The sequence below is a fragment of the Danio rerio genome, chromosome 15 (assembly GCF_049306965.1).
Source record: "Danio rerio strain Tuebingen ecotype United States chromosome 15, GRCz12tu, whole genome shotgun sequence".
Taxonomy (NCBI): Eukaryota; Metazoa; Chordata; class Actinopteri; order Cypriniformes; family Danionidae; genus Danio; species Danio rerio.
Window position 1 is genome coordinate 6,002,501 of NC_133190.1, and position 16,435 is coordinate 6,018,935.

General features: G+C 36.9%; 2 protein-coding genes across 4 annotated transcripts in view; both read right to left on the reverse strand.

Moving 5' to 3' along the window:
• The window catches only part of phkg1a (phosphorylase kinase, gamma 1a (muscle)), a 20,102-nt gene extending 16,930 nt beyond the window's left edge, over positions 1–3,172 (reverse strand). For 2 of the 3 annotated variants that reach the window (XR_012390542.1, XM_073923150.1), the window contains exons 1-2: positions 3,018–3,172; positions 893–989 (exon numbers count right to left, since the gene is read on the reverse strand). Coding sequence is in view for 1 of the 3 variants with exons in the window: in NM_001077612.1 (NP_001071080.1) it covers positions 893–975 (83 nt within the window). In the remaining 2 variants the exon portion in view is untranslated. 3 annotated transcript variants of the gene reach the window in all.
• brwd1 (bromodomain and WD repeat domain containing 1) overlaps positions 1–16,435 on the reverse strand; it is a 1,114,832-nt gene that overhangs the window by 961,173 nt on the left and 137,224 nt on the right. The window lies entirely within an intron of this gene.

Sequence of the window (16,435 nt, forward strand, 5' to 3'; positions counted from 1 at the left end):
AGAACTGACTATAATAAACTTTGCAATTACATGTCAACTTACACTAACCATAACCCTAACTCTAACCCCAACCTAACAGTCTACTTATAATCTAATGAGAAGTAGTTGACATGTAGATGCAATGTAACTTAAATTCAACAAACTGACCCTCAAAATAAAGCGTGACCATGAAAATTAACATAGTCACGTTGAATCACTCACTCAATGAGAGAATGGACTCATTACTTTGAACGCATGGATAAAAAGGTAAATGGGATTGCCTCAATGGACACTGATTTTACTTAACTAATAAAACAAAAAGTACAAAAGTAACAAACAAATTACTTTAAACTATAGGTGTAGGTTGTACAGTGCATGTTAAATGCAGAACTTAAAAAAGGTAAAAGAATAAAAAAAAAAAAAACCTGCAGGTTCTGAGAGAGATCAAACCTCAGCAAAGGTATAAGGAAAAGTAACACATAAGTAACATGAAAAGTAACTGTAAGTAAAGTAAGTAAGTACTTTTTTGGGAGTAACTCAATATTGTAATGCATTACCTTCTTTGGCTTAAATATGTAAAAAAAAATTAATAAATAACACAGCAGTATTTATGACAAAAGAGTCTATGAAATCTTTAACTACATTTTACTGCATTTCAAATTATTAATCTTCGCTTAATTGGTGAGGTTATTATTTATTATTTTTAGACTAATCTAAAAAGAACTGTCAGTTTGGCATAATACTTCAAATTAAATAAAAAAGAGAGAAATGTAATGTATGTAATCAAATAAAATAAAAACATTCGCATTACCGTCGTGCAAAACTAACAAGAATATATTTTGCTAAATGGCATGAAAAAGATTGCCTGGGCATTTACGGTCCTCAGTAAAATATGAATACAGCTCTACATTACCTTCCAAGGATCTCTTTAGGATCATATTTCTGATAAAAGTCTTGAGCTCCGGCCCAGTCTGGAATTTCATCTTCTTTGGTCATTATTATAGACTCTCCTTTAAGAAAACACACACACACACAAAAAAAAACTAATTAGGCTAGTGCAAACCTACAGGATACAAATTTCACTCAGACGTACATTTTTATATTTATTAAACTCAAGATGAATAAATAGTAGTGCAATATCATAAAATAATCTAATACAATTTAGATTTAATAACCCACACACGGTAACACTTTATAATAACTATGAATCATTTATTAAGCATTAGCAAATATTGAATTCATTATCTGTTAAGCAGAATACATTAATAAACTTTACATTAATAAACGTTAGTAAGCTGTTTATAACTGCAGCTGCAAATGCTGTTTTCTTGACATAACCACATTTATAATGTGCTTAATAATTGTATTTTCATACTTAGTTAATGATTTATTTTTTTATTACTAAATTAAGTATCACATTATTTACAAACCAGTTATTTAAGCATAGTTAATGATTTTTTAAGATCATTCAGAATGAGTTAGGAAATGATTAATAAACTATAGAAATTAACATTTATGTATCTTATTATTCAGGCATACACTAATCGTTCATTTGTATGTTAATAAATGTTTTATTAACTCAACTTCATGCAGTTTTGTGACCTAATCTAAAGTGAGGACCATTCATGCTTTATAAATCCCTTATAAATGACAATTAAAGGCTCAGTTATATTCTAAACAGGAAAAATGACATAAACAACATTATTTATTTCTATTCATCTGAAGATACACAGATGAAACTGTATCAAATAAAAATAAATCTTTGCAATCTAAAATAAAGTTACCGTACAGTTTAAACATTGCACCTTATTATTGTTAAATTATTATATTGTTGTTGTTTTATGCAATTGTATGTTGTATTTTGACACTCCTGTTGTTCAGTAATTTTACTTTTCAGATAACTATTATAGTTCATTTGATACTGAGCCTTTATTTGTCATTTATAAGGGATTTATTAAGCATAATTGGTCCTCACTTTAGATTAGGTCACAAAACTGAATGAAGTTAAGTTACTAAAGTATTAATTAACATAACCATTACAATATGCCTGAATAATAAGATATATAAAGTTAATTTCAATAGTTCATTAATCATTTACTAACTCATTCTGAAGGATCTTAAAAACCCCAATTACTTTTAAATACAAATGACTTGTAAATAATGCAACACTTAATTTAGTAATGAAAAATCAACCAGTCTCAAATGGTCAAAGTAATTATTAAGCACATTATAATGTTCTTATAAGTCAAAAATTTGCATTTGTATCTGCAGTTATAAACTGCTTACTAACATTTATTAATGTAAAATTAATGCATATAACAAATAATGAATTCACTATGCTAATGCTTAATAAATGATTCATAAGGTGTAGTTATTATAAAGTGTTACCAAATATTGACACTGCAAAAAAAAACTACAGCACTACAAAACAACTACAGCACAATAGGAATTGTTTATTTATTGCACTTGTCAATTTTACAGTAATAGGCTACTGGCAACCAAAATTGCCAGTAATAGGCTAATTACTGTACATTTGACAGCATTTCTTATGAAATATTTGATTGTTAGTAAACAAATACCAATGTAAAAAAGCCTATGTTAAGAGATTTAAATACCATGGTATTTTCATAGTGCCTATATCCTGGCACTCATCCAAAAACAAGGTACTTTCTGTTTTTTGTATACTTTCCTCAACATGATACACAAACAGGACACAGCGCAAGTACGGTACAAACTGTCCTACGCCGCCGGCTTACTTAGTACAGATCGGAAACATAATGTCCGCGGTTTTATTTGTGTTAATGCTATTGCTAGCAGCGTTCCGACATTGCAACTACACATTTATGAAAATCTATTTAATCGAAATGATGATGATTTTCTGTCAGCAATTTGCTGTGTTTATAAGCTATAAAGCACCGGTGTAACACCGGCAGTTCCCATCATTAGTCCAAGCTGCAGCTACATGGACGGCGGCGGCGTGACGGAAATCTGGTTAGCGGATTACAAGGACAAATTCACCACGTTTACGTTCAATATACCTGTTACAGTCCGCGTTTCCCCCTCGATTCAACAGCTGCGCTCTCCTTCGAGCTGTCAGTCCATGTCCCAGTCTTCCTGTATTAATAAACAGTCTCAGATATGACGGGTCTGCAGCCTTCGACAACACAGCGCCGAAAGGGCAACTGTGAATGTCAAGATCCAAAAATAAAAGCCGTATTAAAGACAGGGACAGTTCCATATCCTATTACCATTTACCGTTATACGCATAGTTTGAATACGGAAATACATTTCTTTTTAATTAAATGTCAGTTCCGTTTATACACGCAAATTCATCCTCCATAATATTTATAGTAGTAGACAAATCTTTTTATTGAACTTTTAACAGAGCAACTCAAACATATACAAGAACAAGGTACATAAAAAAGGAAACAAATACAAGGTGAAATAATATGAATTTAAAAAAAAAAAGGTAAAAGGTACAAAAAAATAATAATAAATAAATAAAATAAATAAATAAAATCAAATAAATAAATAAATAAAAATGGGTTTGGGGGGGGGGGGGGGGGGGGTGGGGGGGGGAGCACATTTCAAGTATTTGGGATAAATCTGTTCTCAAAATATGACAGGAAGGGTCTCCAAACTTTGAAGAATCTATTATTTGAGCCCTGGGTGCTATATTTGAGTTTTTCGAGCTTTAGATACGCCATGACATTTTCTACCCATTTAGTATGTGTTGGTGGTTTAGTTGACTTCCACTGCAAAAGAATAAGTCTTCGGGCCAGCAAAGTAGAGAACGCTAGTGCATTTAATTGACCTGCTGGTAGTGTAAGATTTTCAGGTGTCGCACCAAATATTGCCATTACTGGATCTGGTTGTATCTCCTTTTCACATATATAAGAGAAAGTCTCAAACACCGCAGTCCAAAATGGTCTTAGGGATGGACATGTCCAGAACATATGACCTAAGGTGGCCTCGTCTCTGTGGCACCTAGAGCATGTTGGGTCAATTTCTGGAAATATTCTGGACAATTTGCTTTTAGAAAAGTGCAGCCTATGAATTATCTTAAATTGTAATAAACCGTGTTTGACACAAATAGATGTTGAGTGAATTTGCTTAATTGTTGATTGCCAGACTGACTCTGGAACTATATTTCCTAAGTCATCTTGCCACTGTTTCTTTAGAAAATCTAGAGATGGTGCAGCTGCTCTTTGAATCAGACTGTATATTTTTGATATCAGACCACCCTCAGATGCATTTAGATCAAAGATCTCCTCAATCCAGCTACTTATGGGAGGGGCTGAAAGTGTATTAAAATACCTTTTTACTAGACTTCTTACCTGAAGATATCTGAAGAAATGTGATTTAGGAATATCCAATTCTTTAGTCATATGTTCGAATGACATAAAATGACTTCCTTGAAAAAAGTCCCTTGCATATCTGAGTCCCTTTCTAAACCAGATCTGAAAAGCATGATCAATTAAGGATGGTGGAAATAATGCATTGGAAGTAATGGGTAATAAAGAAAGTGCTTGTTTCTGCTTAAAATGCATCCTAAACTGAGCCCATATCTTTATTAAACCACTGACTATAGGATTGTTTGGTAGATATTTTCTATTAAGTGGTAGTGGGGCACAAAGCATTGAAAACAGAGAAACTGTCCCACAGGATGCCTGCTCCATCTCTACCCACTCAGGTTCATTCTCCTGATTTTCATGATCTGTCAGATAAACAATTTTTTCAATGTTACATGACCAATAGTAATACATAAAGTTGGGCAACGCCAGTCCCCCAACTTCTTTCTGCCTTTCTAAAAATGCTTTCCTAATTCGTGGAATGCTTTTATTCCATATAAAAGAAGACACCTGTTTATCCAGCTCCTTAAAGAAGGATTTAGGAATGAATACTGGGACATTTTGAAACAAAAACAAGAACCTTGGCAAAATAGACATCTTAACCGCATTAATTCTGCCTGCAAGAGAGATAGGCAATAAAGACCATCGGTTTAAATCTTGTTTTGTTTTTTCCATCACTGCATCAAAATTACATCTAAATAGCTGTTTATATGTACTGGTCACAGAGATTCCCAGGTACTTAAAAGATATATTACTAATTTGAAATGGAAATTTACTGAGGTCTGACTGTTTTGCTATCTTATTAATTGGAAATAATATACTTTTACTGAAATTAATTTTATATCCTGAAACTGCCCCAAAGCTATTTATAAGCTCTATTGTTTTGGGTATGGAACTATCAGGATTGGATATGTATATAATGAGATCATCTGCGTACAGTGAAACCTTGTGAGTCTTCCCACTCCTGTTAATGCCCAGCAAGTCTGACTCTCTCCTTAAAGCTATAGCTAGTGGCTCTATTGCTATATTAAATAGGAGAGGAGACAGGGGACAGCCCTGTCTGGTGCCTCTATATAAAGGAAAAAAGTTTGATATTACCTTGTTAGTTCTTATACAAGCAGTTGGATGCGAATATAGTATACTAATCCAAGTGCAAAAACCAGGACCAAAGCCAAAATTTTTCAGAGCTGTGAATAGATATTCATACTCAATACGGTCAAAGGCTTTATGAGCATCTAATGACAATAGCACTTCTGGCAAATGTGAACTGCTTTGTGAGTAAAGTATATTAAATAGCCTCCGTAAGTTGCTTGAAAGCTGCCGTCCTGCTATGAATCCTGTTTGATCTTGATGAATAAGTGTTTGTATGACTGGATTAAGCCTTGCTGCCAAAATCTTTGCTAATATCTTGTAATCATTTGAAAGTAAACTTATAGGTCGATATGAGTCACACTTCAAGGGATCCTTACCTTTTTTGTGTATAACAGTGATAATAGCTTGCGACATAGTTGGTGGTAAAGATTTCTGCTCAGTTATTTCTATAAACACCTTTTTTAATATTGGGGATAATTTGTGTGAAAATTTTTTATAAAATTCAATTATAAATCCATCAGGGCCAGGTGCTTTTCCGCTTTTTATTTGTTTGATAGCTTGTTCAATTTCTTTTATAGATATGGGTTGTTCAAGATTATACTTGTCTTGATCACTGATATTGGGCATTTCTATTGTATCAAAAAAATGGGATATATTCGCTTTATTATTTGTCTCAGATGTATATAACTTTTCATAGAATTTTTTAAACTGCTTGTTAATGTCCATTTGATCTGTAGTTACTCCTTGACTCGTTTGAATTTCGGCTATATAGTTAGTTTCAGTTGCCTTCCTCAATTGATGTGAAAGCAACTTACTAGCTTTTTCCCCGTATTCAAATTCTCTCTGTCTTGATCTCAGATATAATGCTTCTTCTACTTCAGTGGTTAGAGTATCTAATTCAGACTGTAACATCCCTCTCTCTTTGTACAGCGTAGTTGTGGGGGATCTTGAATGTTCTTGATCTATCTCATTAATCCTTGCAATTATTTCATTGACCCGCTTCATTCTTTTTTTATTCACACCTACACTATATGAAATTATTTGTCCTCTTAAAAAAGCTTTCATTGTCTCCCAAAGGTTACAGTAGGTCATGCCAGGCGTGCAGTTAGTTTCAAAGAAATAATCTATCTGATTAGATATAAAATCAACAAATATCTCATCCGTAAGTAGTCTAGAGTTAAGCCTCCACATACCCCTTGATGGTATATTATCAGGGAAGGAAAGAATCATTCTTACTGGGCTATGGTCAGAAATGACAATGCCTGTGTATGTACATGATTTAAGTAGTGATAATAGTCTTTTGTCTATAAAAATAAAATCAATTCTTGAATAGGTCTGATGAGCTGCAGAGAAGAAAGAATACTGCCTTAATGTCGGATTATTATATTTCCATGCATCCACCATACCATAAGTTTTCAGAAACTCATTAATGCATCGAGCTGATTTACTAAGAGACCCAGACATCGCACTAGATCTGTCTAGCACCGGATGGAGTATACAATTAAAGTCACCTCCTAAGATAAGCTGATGACTGTCCAGATCTGGAAGGCGTGTGATGAGGTTTTTAAAAAAATCCACATTATCCCAATTGGGTGCATACAAGTTAACTAGTAGCACTTGCTGGTTAAAGAGTTTCCCTTGGACAACAATATAGCGTCCTTCTTTATCAGCTATAACTTTTGATTCCTCAAATGCAGCATCTCTATGTATTAATATAGCTGTACCTCGACTTTTTGCAGTAAACTTTGAATGAAAAATTTTTTGAAATCCCCCTCTTTTCAGCTTATTATGATCCTTAGGAATTAGATGTGTTTCTTGAAGATAAACAATCGTTGCTTTCTGTTTAGAGATATGGGAGAACACTTTGCTTCTCTTTATCGGATGGTTAAGGCCACGGCAGTTCCAGCTTAGAAGTACAGTATCACCGCGCTTTGTCATTTATCATTTCTTTTTTTTTTTTTTTTTTTGTACCATAGAACGTGCTCCCTGGGTGTGTGTGAATGGAATGAGGGGTATTGAAATGAAAAGTAAAACAATAATATAGTGTGTGTGTGTGTGTGTGTGGGGGGGGGGGGGGGGGGGGGGGATAAAACGTTGAACAACTTAACTCCTATAAGCTGGCCTCTAGTGGAGGCTGCTATACTTCCAGGTAACATCCTCATAACTATCCATACTGACTTAAACTCCTACTGAACTATAATGGAATAACATTATCACAAACTGCATTTCTCTTACTGACAGAGAACAAACGTAAAGACCAGTAATAAAAAGCATGTATCTTTATATTATTACTGTCAATCAGTTTCATTTTCGTTTCTTTTTTCTTTTTAGATGTCGTTCGACATAGTCAAAGAAAGGAAATAAGATTAAGTCCAAAGACAAAATAGCCCCAAAAGTCGACGCTTAACTCACCAAGCACAAGTTAGGAATTTACTGAAGTTGCCGCGTTTGCAACACATTAGGGTTTCAGGGTGTCTCTCACAAAGTCCATAGCCTGCTTTGCGTCTTTGAAGCTCCGCCTCATTCCGTCTTTCGCGGTGATTCTCAACTCGGCAGGATAAAACAGACCATAACGTACACCTTCATAGCTTCTGAGTATGCCACGAACCTCATTGAAAGCTGACCGCTGTTTCATGACTTTTTGAGTATAGTCGGGCTGAAGATGTATCTTGTCCCCGTCGGACGTGACAATCTCCCTTCTCTGCGCGGCTTTCTTAAGCAGTAATTCTCTCTCCTGGAAATAGTGGCACTTCACTACAAATGCCCTTGCTGGATGTCCATCTTCTGGTCGCGCTCTCAGAGTTCTGTGTGCCCGATCTAGTACAGGGGCCTTATCTAGCTGCAGCGAGTCCTTAAGCAGTTCAGATATGAAATCAGGGATATGCTTCCCTTCTTCCCGTCTCTCTTTTATACCCGTGATGCGTAAATTACAGCGACGAGATCTAGCTTCCAAATCCTCGTTTTTTGCTTCAAGTGTAACAACGTCTTTTTTAAGTTTTGCAACTTCTCGTTGTAGTGTACTCACTGCATCTGACTGCCCGTTCGCAGCCTCTTCCAGTGAAAGCACCTGCGTCTCGAGAGTCGATATTCTCGCGGTAGCCTGCCCCATCACTGTAGCGAACTCGTCTCTCAGTTGCTGACACTGAGTTTTAATTTCAGTGGCCTGAGCTTCGGCTTTTTCGTCCATTTTCATGAGTAGCTCCGTTTTAAGTACTCTTATTTCCCGGAGGACGAGCTCTTGGTTAGTTTCCATTCTGCTTTCCACTGTTCCCCCTTTCACGTGTTCCGCCATCTTATCAGTTTTGTTGCGCTTGCCAGCCATAGCCAATTAGGCTCGAGAAAGTCCAGAAGCAGAAAAAAATATTAACTATAAATCGTCTTTAAATAGACTCTGGTATTTTAATTACTTGATTTCGGCATGATCTGGTCGAGAATGCGTTTGTGGTTAAAAATATGTCTAGTTCAGTATGGAGAACCGTCAAACACGTCTTCACATGTTGCCGACCAAACCGGAAGCCCTCCATAATATTTATAATAAGTTTATTCATTACATTGGAGGTGATGTGATATCTGTTATTATTGAAGCTAGGGGATGCCTGCATACATTTTGAGTCATTGCGTTTAAAGTACTTATCTAAATCTATTTTGATGTTAAATACAGATTTTTCTACCAATTAAAATAAAATAATGTAGGCTATGATTTACAGTCATGTTAAAAAATAAAAAACAACATAAGTAAATACAAAATATATCATGAATGGTTGCATGAATAGTGGCCAGCTGCCCCCGGAGTTGTGCCAGTGTGTTACCATTTGACAAAATGCAGCCTATAACGGAAATTTTGTTCATTGTTGAATCTCTTAAACAATAATAATAATAATAATAATAATAATAAATTTCTTAAAGCTTATGGTGATCTTTTTCTTACCGTTTGAGGCTTTGTAAAGATTTTTTTTCTTTCTTATTCCTAACTTTTGTTATTGTATTTTCTCTCCAATGCAATGATGTTACTTTTCTTGTATTCAATAAAATAATAATAATAATAGTAATCTTTATAATAATAAATTGACACAGGTTATAAAAAATTCAGCTTCAATCATGTTCATGTTGTGAAAAATCTAAATCAAAATGTCCACTATTGATTATATTAGACTTTTGTTTCAAATAGCAATTTTAAAACTTTTAATAAGAAGTCGGCTCGGCTATGCATTATCAATCAGAAATTGAGTGTACATAGTTTTACGTGAAATTGCAGTCTTCAATTTACAAACAGTTGGCAAGTAAATATTTCATTTAATTTTAATATATATATACATATTTATCTGCCCTTGTGTTGTGTGAGTGCTGCAAGGCTGTGACTTAGGGTGCTTTCACACCTGTGAATCGATTCAGTTGTTCCGAAACAGAGATTACAATTGTTACATTGTTGCTCTTTGCTCTTGGAGCGGTTCGCTTTCACACTGCAAAGTTTCTAAACGGACCAAAAGAGCTAAAACAAGTCACGTGCGAGTAAACTCTCCCTACATTGGTCAGAGTGTCAGGGTTTATTTTGCAGCGTCCCGCTAAGCTGTCAGGAGAGGTGGTGGTTTGGTGGTGATTCACAGGGTGCGCGCGCGACATGTCGAGGAGAGACGCGGTGGGGAAGGGTGAGAAGGGTGTGCAACGATGCCTATTTGAGGACCGGGAGGGAGACGCGAGATTACCGTGAGATACCGGGCATCCGGAGACTCGCAAAACTTCCCGCCCTACTCAAAATTCTCTCTTCATATAGCCGTAAGCCTATTAAATATCCATAAAACACTGTGATATAACCGCGCTCGGATCGGAAAGCTTTCTCACTGCAATCGAACCGCTCCAGGCTTCGTTTCAATCGAGCCGAGACCACCTCATTCAAGCGATCTCGGAGCGATTACTTTGGCGCGGAACAGAGCGCAATTACCCTGTTCACTGGGCAAACGAGACACGTTCCGAAACAAAAGTGTAGGTGTGAAAGCACCCTTAATATTGGAAGAGAAGCAACACAAAACAGCACTTGCATTGGCCAGGAATCGGACCCAGGTCTCCCGCGTGGGAAACGAGAATTTTACCACTGAACCACCAATGCTGACATACATATTTATCTGCCCTTGTGTTGTGTGAGTGCTGCAAGGCTGTTACTTAATGCTGAAAGAGGAGCAACACAAAACAGCAAATGCTTTGGCCGGGAATCGGACCCGGGTCTCCCACATGGCAGAAGTGAATTCTACCACTGAACCACCAATGCTGACTTGCACAATTTCCTGCTCTTGTGGTGTGTGAGTGCTGCAAGGCTGTTACCTAATGCTGGAAGAGAAACAACACAAAACATCAACTGCATTGGCCAGGAATCGGACCCTGGTCTCCTGCGTGGCAGGCGAGAATTCTACCACTGAACTTCCAATGCTGATACACACACATCTTCCTGCCCTAGTGTTGTGTGAGTGCTGCAAGGCTGTTACCTAATGCTGGAAGAGGAACAACACAAAACAGCACTTGCATTGGCCGGGAATCATACCCAGGTCTCCCGCGTGGCAGGTGAGAATTCTACCATTACACCACCAATGCTGCCACATATGTTTATCTGCCCTTGTGTTGTGTGAGTGCTGCAAGGCTTTTACTTAATGCTGGAAGAGAAGCAACACAGAACAGGAACTGCAATGGCCAGGAATCGGACACGGGTCTCCTGCATGGCAGGCGAGAATTCTACCACTGAACTTCCAATGCTGATACACACACATCTTCCTGCCCTTGTGGTGTGTGAATGCTGCAAGGCTGTTACTTAATGCTGGAAGAGGTACAACACAGGAACTGCATTGGCCGGGAACAAGACCCGGGTCTCCCACGTGGCAGGCGAGAATTCTACCACTGAACCACCGATACTGACACACGTTTTCACACACACACACACGCACGCACGCACGCACGCACGCACGCACGCACGTACGCACGCACGCACGCACGCACGCACGCACGCACGCACACACACACACACACACACACACATGTAGGGTCCAGCCAGTTGGTCCAATGACGGTATCCAATGGTGGATGAAGGTTCACTGCATGTTCGGTCTTTCCAGTGCACAATGTTGATTTATATTAAACTTAACTCATATCTGACTCCAATTTTAGTATGAGGTGGTTTAGAATATTAATATGTTTATCCTCGTTTTATCTGACTCCAATTATAAAACATTGAGAAGGTTATTTTGTTTCCGTTCACATTAATTTAGATTATGATTGAATATTCTCTTCGGTTCATCATTTTATGTTATTCTCGTTCATTGGGATCTCTATAACATCCTGAATCTTGTACCGGCCGAGTATACAATTTCTTAAGCACAAGCATGTCAGTCTTGGTCACTAAACAGTGGCGATTGACCGCTATCGTAAAAAGGCAGAACCCTACTTACTCAGATTAGGATATTTTTTATGCGGTCCCCATAGGTCTGCTACCTCCTAAATCAGACAGAGCTATTTAGTCATATAACGATCATTACTATAGAATTAAGCAGACCAGTCGTACTTAAACTAGTAGTAACTTTGAATAATCACTATACTATCTAAATAGTATTAAAAGTTTATCGGGTGAAGGACTATCCCCTTAGATATCCTTTTACAGCCTAAGTATACATGAATAAATGCCAATTTGTTAGTCGGAGCTCTAGAGACATCGTGTAGCGTGCCGCAATGCTCCGTCTACCGTGTTCTAGTCCGCTACTAACCTGAACAGGGGCTTGTGGTGCTATGAAATTACCACAATCTACTAAAGATAATAACACGAACTCTGTTTGAATCATTCAAAACATAACAATTTATTAGTCAGGTAAATGTATTATGCCAATTCAATCAGTCAATTCATAAACGATCAATACAAAACATCAAATTATCAAAGATAAATCCAAGATGAAAAAGATGCATTCCTGACTTTGAAATATACATAACATGGAACGAGCCATGTTATGGGCTGATCTGGTTAGGCAGAATCGCCCTGAGTTTTTCTCAAACCTTGCCTTAAATAATCCAAGAATTCCCTCAAGGAAGGAGTGTGTGTAAAAAGTCACACCCTTCACAGTGGTTCAAAAGATGCCTGAAGTTATATATTTATTGTTCTGATTATGTCTATTTCTGAGAGAATGAGACCATTGTACCAATCGCACTGAGACATTTCAAATGATATCAAACATGATAGTTAAAGTCAGTTTGGTTAATCTAAAACATTGAAATGACCATATGCGTGAGTTGGGGGGATGAAGCTGAGTTTCAACATAGTCAGATGCAAATGCAGCAGGAACTGGTTTTTCACGCATTCCCCCCTGGTGGGTTGTGGAGTCCATTGGCCCTGTCTTCAGCTCATGTTTTGAATTGTCAAAGATATCAGAATATTTGTAATATTTCAATTCTTTCTCACACACACACACACACACACACACAACTGGCGCAGTAGGTAGTGCTGTTGCTTCACAGCAAGAAGGTCGCTGGATTGCTGGTTCGATCCTAGGCTCGGTTGGTGTTTTTGTGTGGAGTTTGCATGTTCTCCCTGCGTTCATGTGGGTTTTCTCCGGGTGCTCCGGTTTCCCCCACTTTCCAAAGACATGCGGTACAGGTGAATTGGGTAAGCTAAATTCTATGAGTGTGTGTGAATGTTTCCCAGAGATGGGTTGCAACTGGAAGGGCATCCGCTGCGTAAAAACGTGCTGGATAAGTTGGCGGTTCATTCTGCTGTGGCGACCCCGGATTAATAAAGGGACTAAGCAGACAAGAAAATGAATGAATGAACAACTGGTCAGTTTGGGGTCAGTATAATTGTTAAATGTTTTAAAATAAGCTTCTTATGCTCACCAATGCTGCATTTATTTCATCATAAATACAGTACATCTTGTAAAATTTGGATTAAATCAGGGATTTTAAATAATCCCTCGAGTAATGAATTTTCAGCTTCATTACTCGAGTCTTCAGAGTCACATGATCCTTCAGAAATCACTCTAATATTAGGTGCGTTCGACTTCATGCAGCGCTGCGCAGATCGATCGAAATCTGTCTTAAAGCGGTGCATTCTGGTTAGAAATCTTGTCCGGATTGATGCTGCGCCGACGCCACGTGACTGTCACATGTGGCATCAAAGTACCGCGACAGCGCTCCGATATCAGACGGCAGACTCAGACCGTGCAGCTTCTGAAGAGCGACTGCAGGAGCTTTAAAGACGACACCGATATTACACGATTGGCCGAGTTCACCACATGACAACAAACACGTGTATTTCGGGTTTATAATTGGACAAATTCCGATTCCAAAGTTTCAAAACAAACAATTCACTTTTCACACCCTCTCTATCCTGTACACATCTTGCTTATTAAAAGACTACAAATATTTTACTGCAGTAATCATCTTTAGTTAAATAATCTGGTTATAAAGGTTAGCTTGTTTGCGCAGGTTTATTTTTAACTTTTTTATACAGACTATTTACTGCATTCATCTCCATGAACTATTTTATTAAATAATTATAAAATGGTTTTATTATTATAATATAAATATCTATTTTATTTCCTGTCTAGCAGTTTAAAGGCTACCTGCTCTTTCTGGGAAACTTCTACATCGCTCACTTATTTTACCTTTTGTTCTTTTCAACACAATCTTTTTGGATTAAAACGCTTTTTTGAAAATTCATTCATTATCCAAAATAATGTCATTTATTAAGACCTAATCAAAACACCTTGTTTTGCTTTTTACATTGGAAATTTTTATATCTATAAATGTACATATATGTAAACCCTTTTTTAGCATATTCAAACAAGAAGTATTAGCCTAAAGTTTGATGTTTAACTCCTAGAATTTATGCTTATTGCTTTGTATTTAATAGACCTGTTCGTTTTTATGTTTATATTAACCTCTCATTTCCTCTTATTTCTCTCATGCATTTTTTATATATTTTATTCATAATTCTCCCTTATTGTTTAAAAAGGAACTACAGTTTGTAGAGACTGTATTCTGTTTTATTTGTTAATGTTTTGTTGTTATAAATAAAAATAACAAAAAAATTATGATGACGCCATGTAATCGGTCATCATGACTGCAGCAACTTTGAGTCCCGAAGTGTCCAGCTGTCCGTCTTGACAGCTCCGTTTTCAACTCCTCCCCCGCCTGCGCTCGGCTAATCTCGTTGATCACCGGCTGCAGCTGAACCTCATGTCGAACGCACCTATTAATTGTTATTGTTATTATCATTATTATTGGTAATAGTAATAAAAGCAATAATGTCTGTAATAATTTTATTTGAAACTGCATACAATAAGAAAGCAGTTATTTAAATCTTTTTATAAATATTTAACAATTTAAAAAAACTTTTACATTTAATGAACTTGATGAACTAAATAATTTTCCTTAAAAAAAAAACATGAAAAGAATTAATAAACTGACCCCAAACTTTTGGCTGATAGTATATATAAATACCTGCCTACACACACACACACACACACACACACACACACACACACACAATCAAATTTAGTTACATCACAATTGAATTTTTTAAAATAGTCAGTCGTATTAAAAAAAGTTATGCTGAATTAAAAGGGTAGTTATTACAATTATGTTCAGCTTTTGAAACATTATTTAAAATACTGCATGTGGCTAAGAAATAGCTATTAACATCTTTTGTTTGGTGGGTCCAGTGAACATTTTGGCAGGGCAAGTAAAAATCTGAACCAAAGAAAAATCCTTAGCGTTGAACCCTGTACAACTAAACAAATAGTGATAAGACACCAATTAGGTTGTCCTCAAGTCGTGAGAATGCTTATTTGCTGGACCTGACAGATGGGAAAAGAGAAACAGAAAACAACTATTGCATTGGCAAGGAATCGGACTCAGATGTCCCACGTGTAGGTGAGAATTCTACCATTGAACTACCAATGCTGATGCACTACTCTTGCTGCTCTGACGGGGTATGAGTTCTGCAATGCTTTCCATACAGCTGGAGGAAGAGCAACACACAATAGGCTCTATTTTGACAATCCAGGCACAAAGTCTAAAGCGCAGGGCGCAAAAGCATTAAGGGCATGTCCGAATCCAGTTTTGCTATTTTAAGGACGGAAAAATCTGTTTGCGCTGCGGTGCAAGGTCTAACAGGGTTGAGCTTATTCTCTTAATGAGTTATAGGTGGGTTTTGAGAACAAACCAATCAGAGTCTAATCTCTCATTCCCTTTAAGAGTCAGTTGTGTCGCGCCATAGTGCATTTGCTATTTACTTGCCGGACTTTGTAAGTGGAAAAACTGAACACTTCAATAAAGAGAAAACAGTTAAACAGAGCATCTACAGCGCGAGAATGATAGATGAGCATCATGAGATAGGGACAAGTGTTGTACACACAGACATCCATTAGCCTATAAATATTTAACTTTGTTTGTTAAGCGCAAACATTTGGTTCAAAACTATTTCTAAATTCAGTTCCAGTGTTGGGCAGTATTGGCACTACAAGTAGTGACGCTAATAGCTTAACTACATTTCTCAAATCAAATAGCTTTTCAGTAGCGAAGCTAATTTTATTAGTCAAGTAGCACAGTAGCGTCCATAAAGCTACATTTACCAATCGTGGATCAATAAGTGACGACACCGACATTCACACAGCTGTGAAGCCGGTGTCTAGCCAATGAAAGTAAGTCCATATGATGGCGAGCGTGATGATTTCTTCTTCTTCCTGTTTCACGGTGGTTGAGAACAAACTTTTGGTGCGTTACTGCCCCTCTGGTCAGTGACATCGCCAACCAAATTAGGCTAACACGAGAAACTTGCTTGATGGAAAGATGACTGAGGTAGAGTTTCTGAACTGAAGTAGAATTTTTTTGTGAGCATAACTCGAGAAGTGCATTTTAAGAAGCAATAACTTAATTTCTGATGCTGTGCTCAAAAAATACTTTAGTAATTTATAGTAAGTACCTCTATAAACAGCATTATGTGGTGTAATTTATTAATGAAGAGTTGTATATATATATATATAT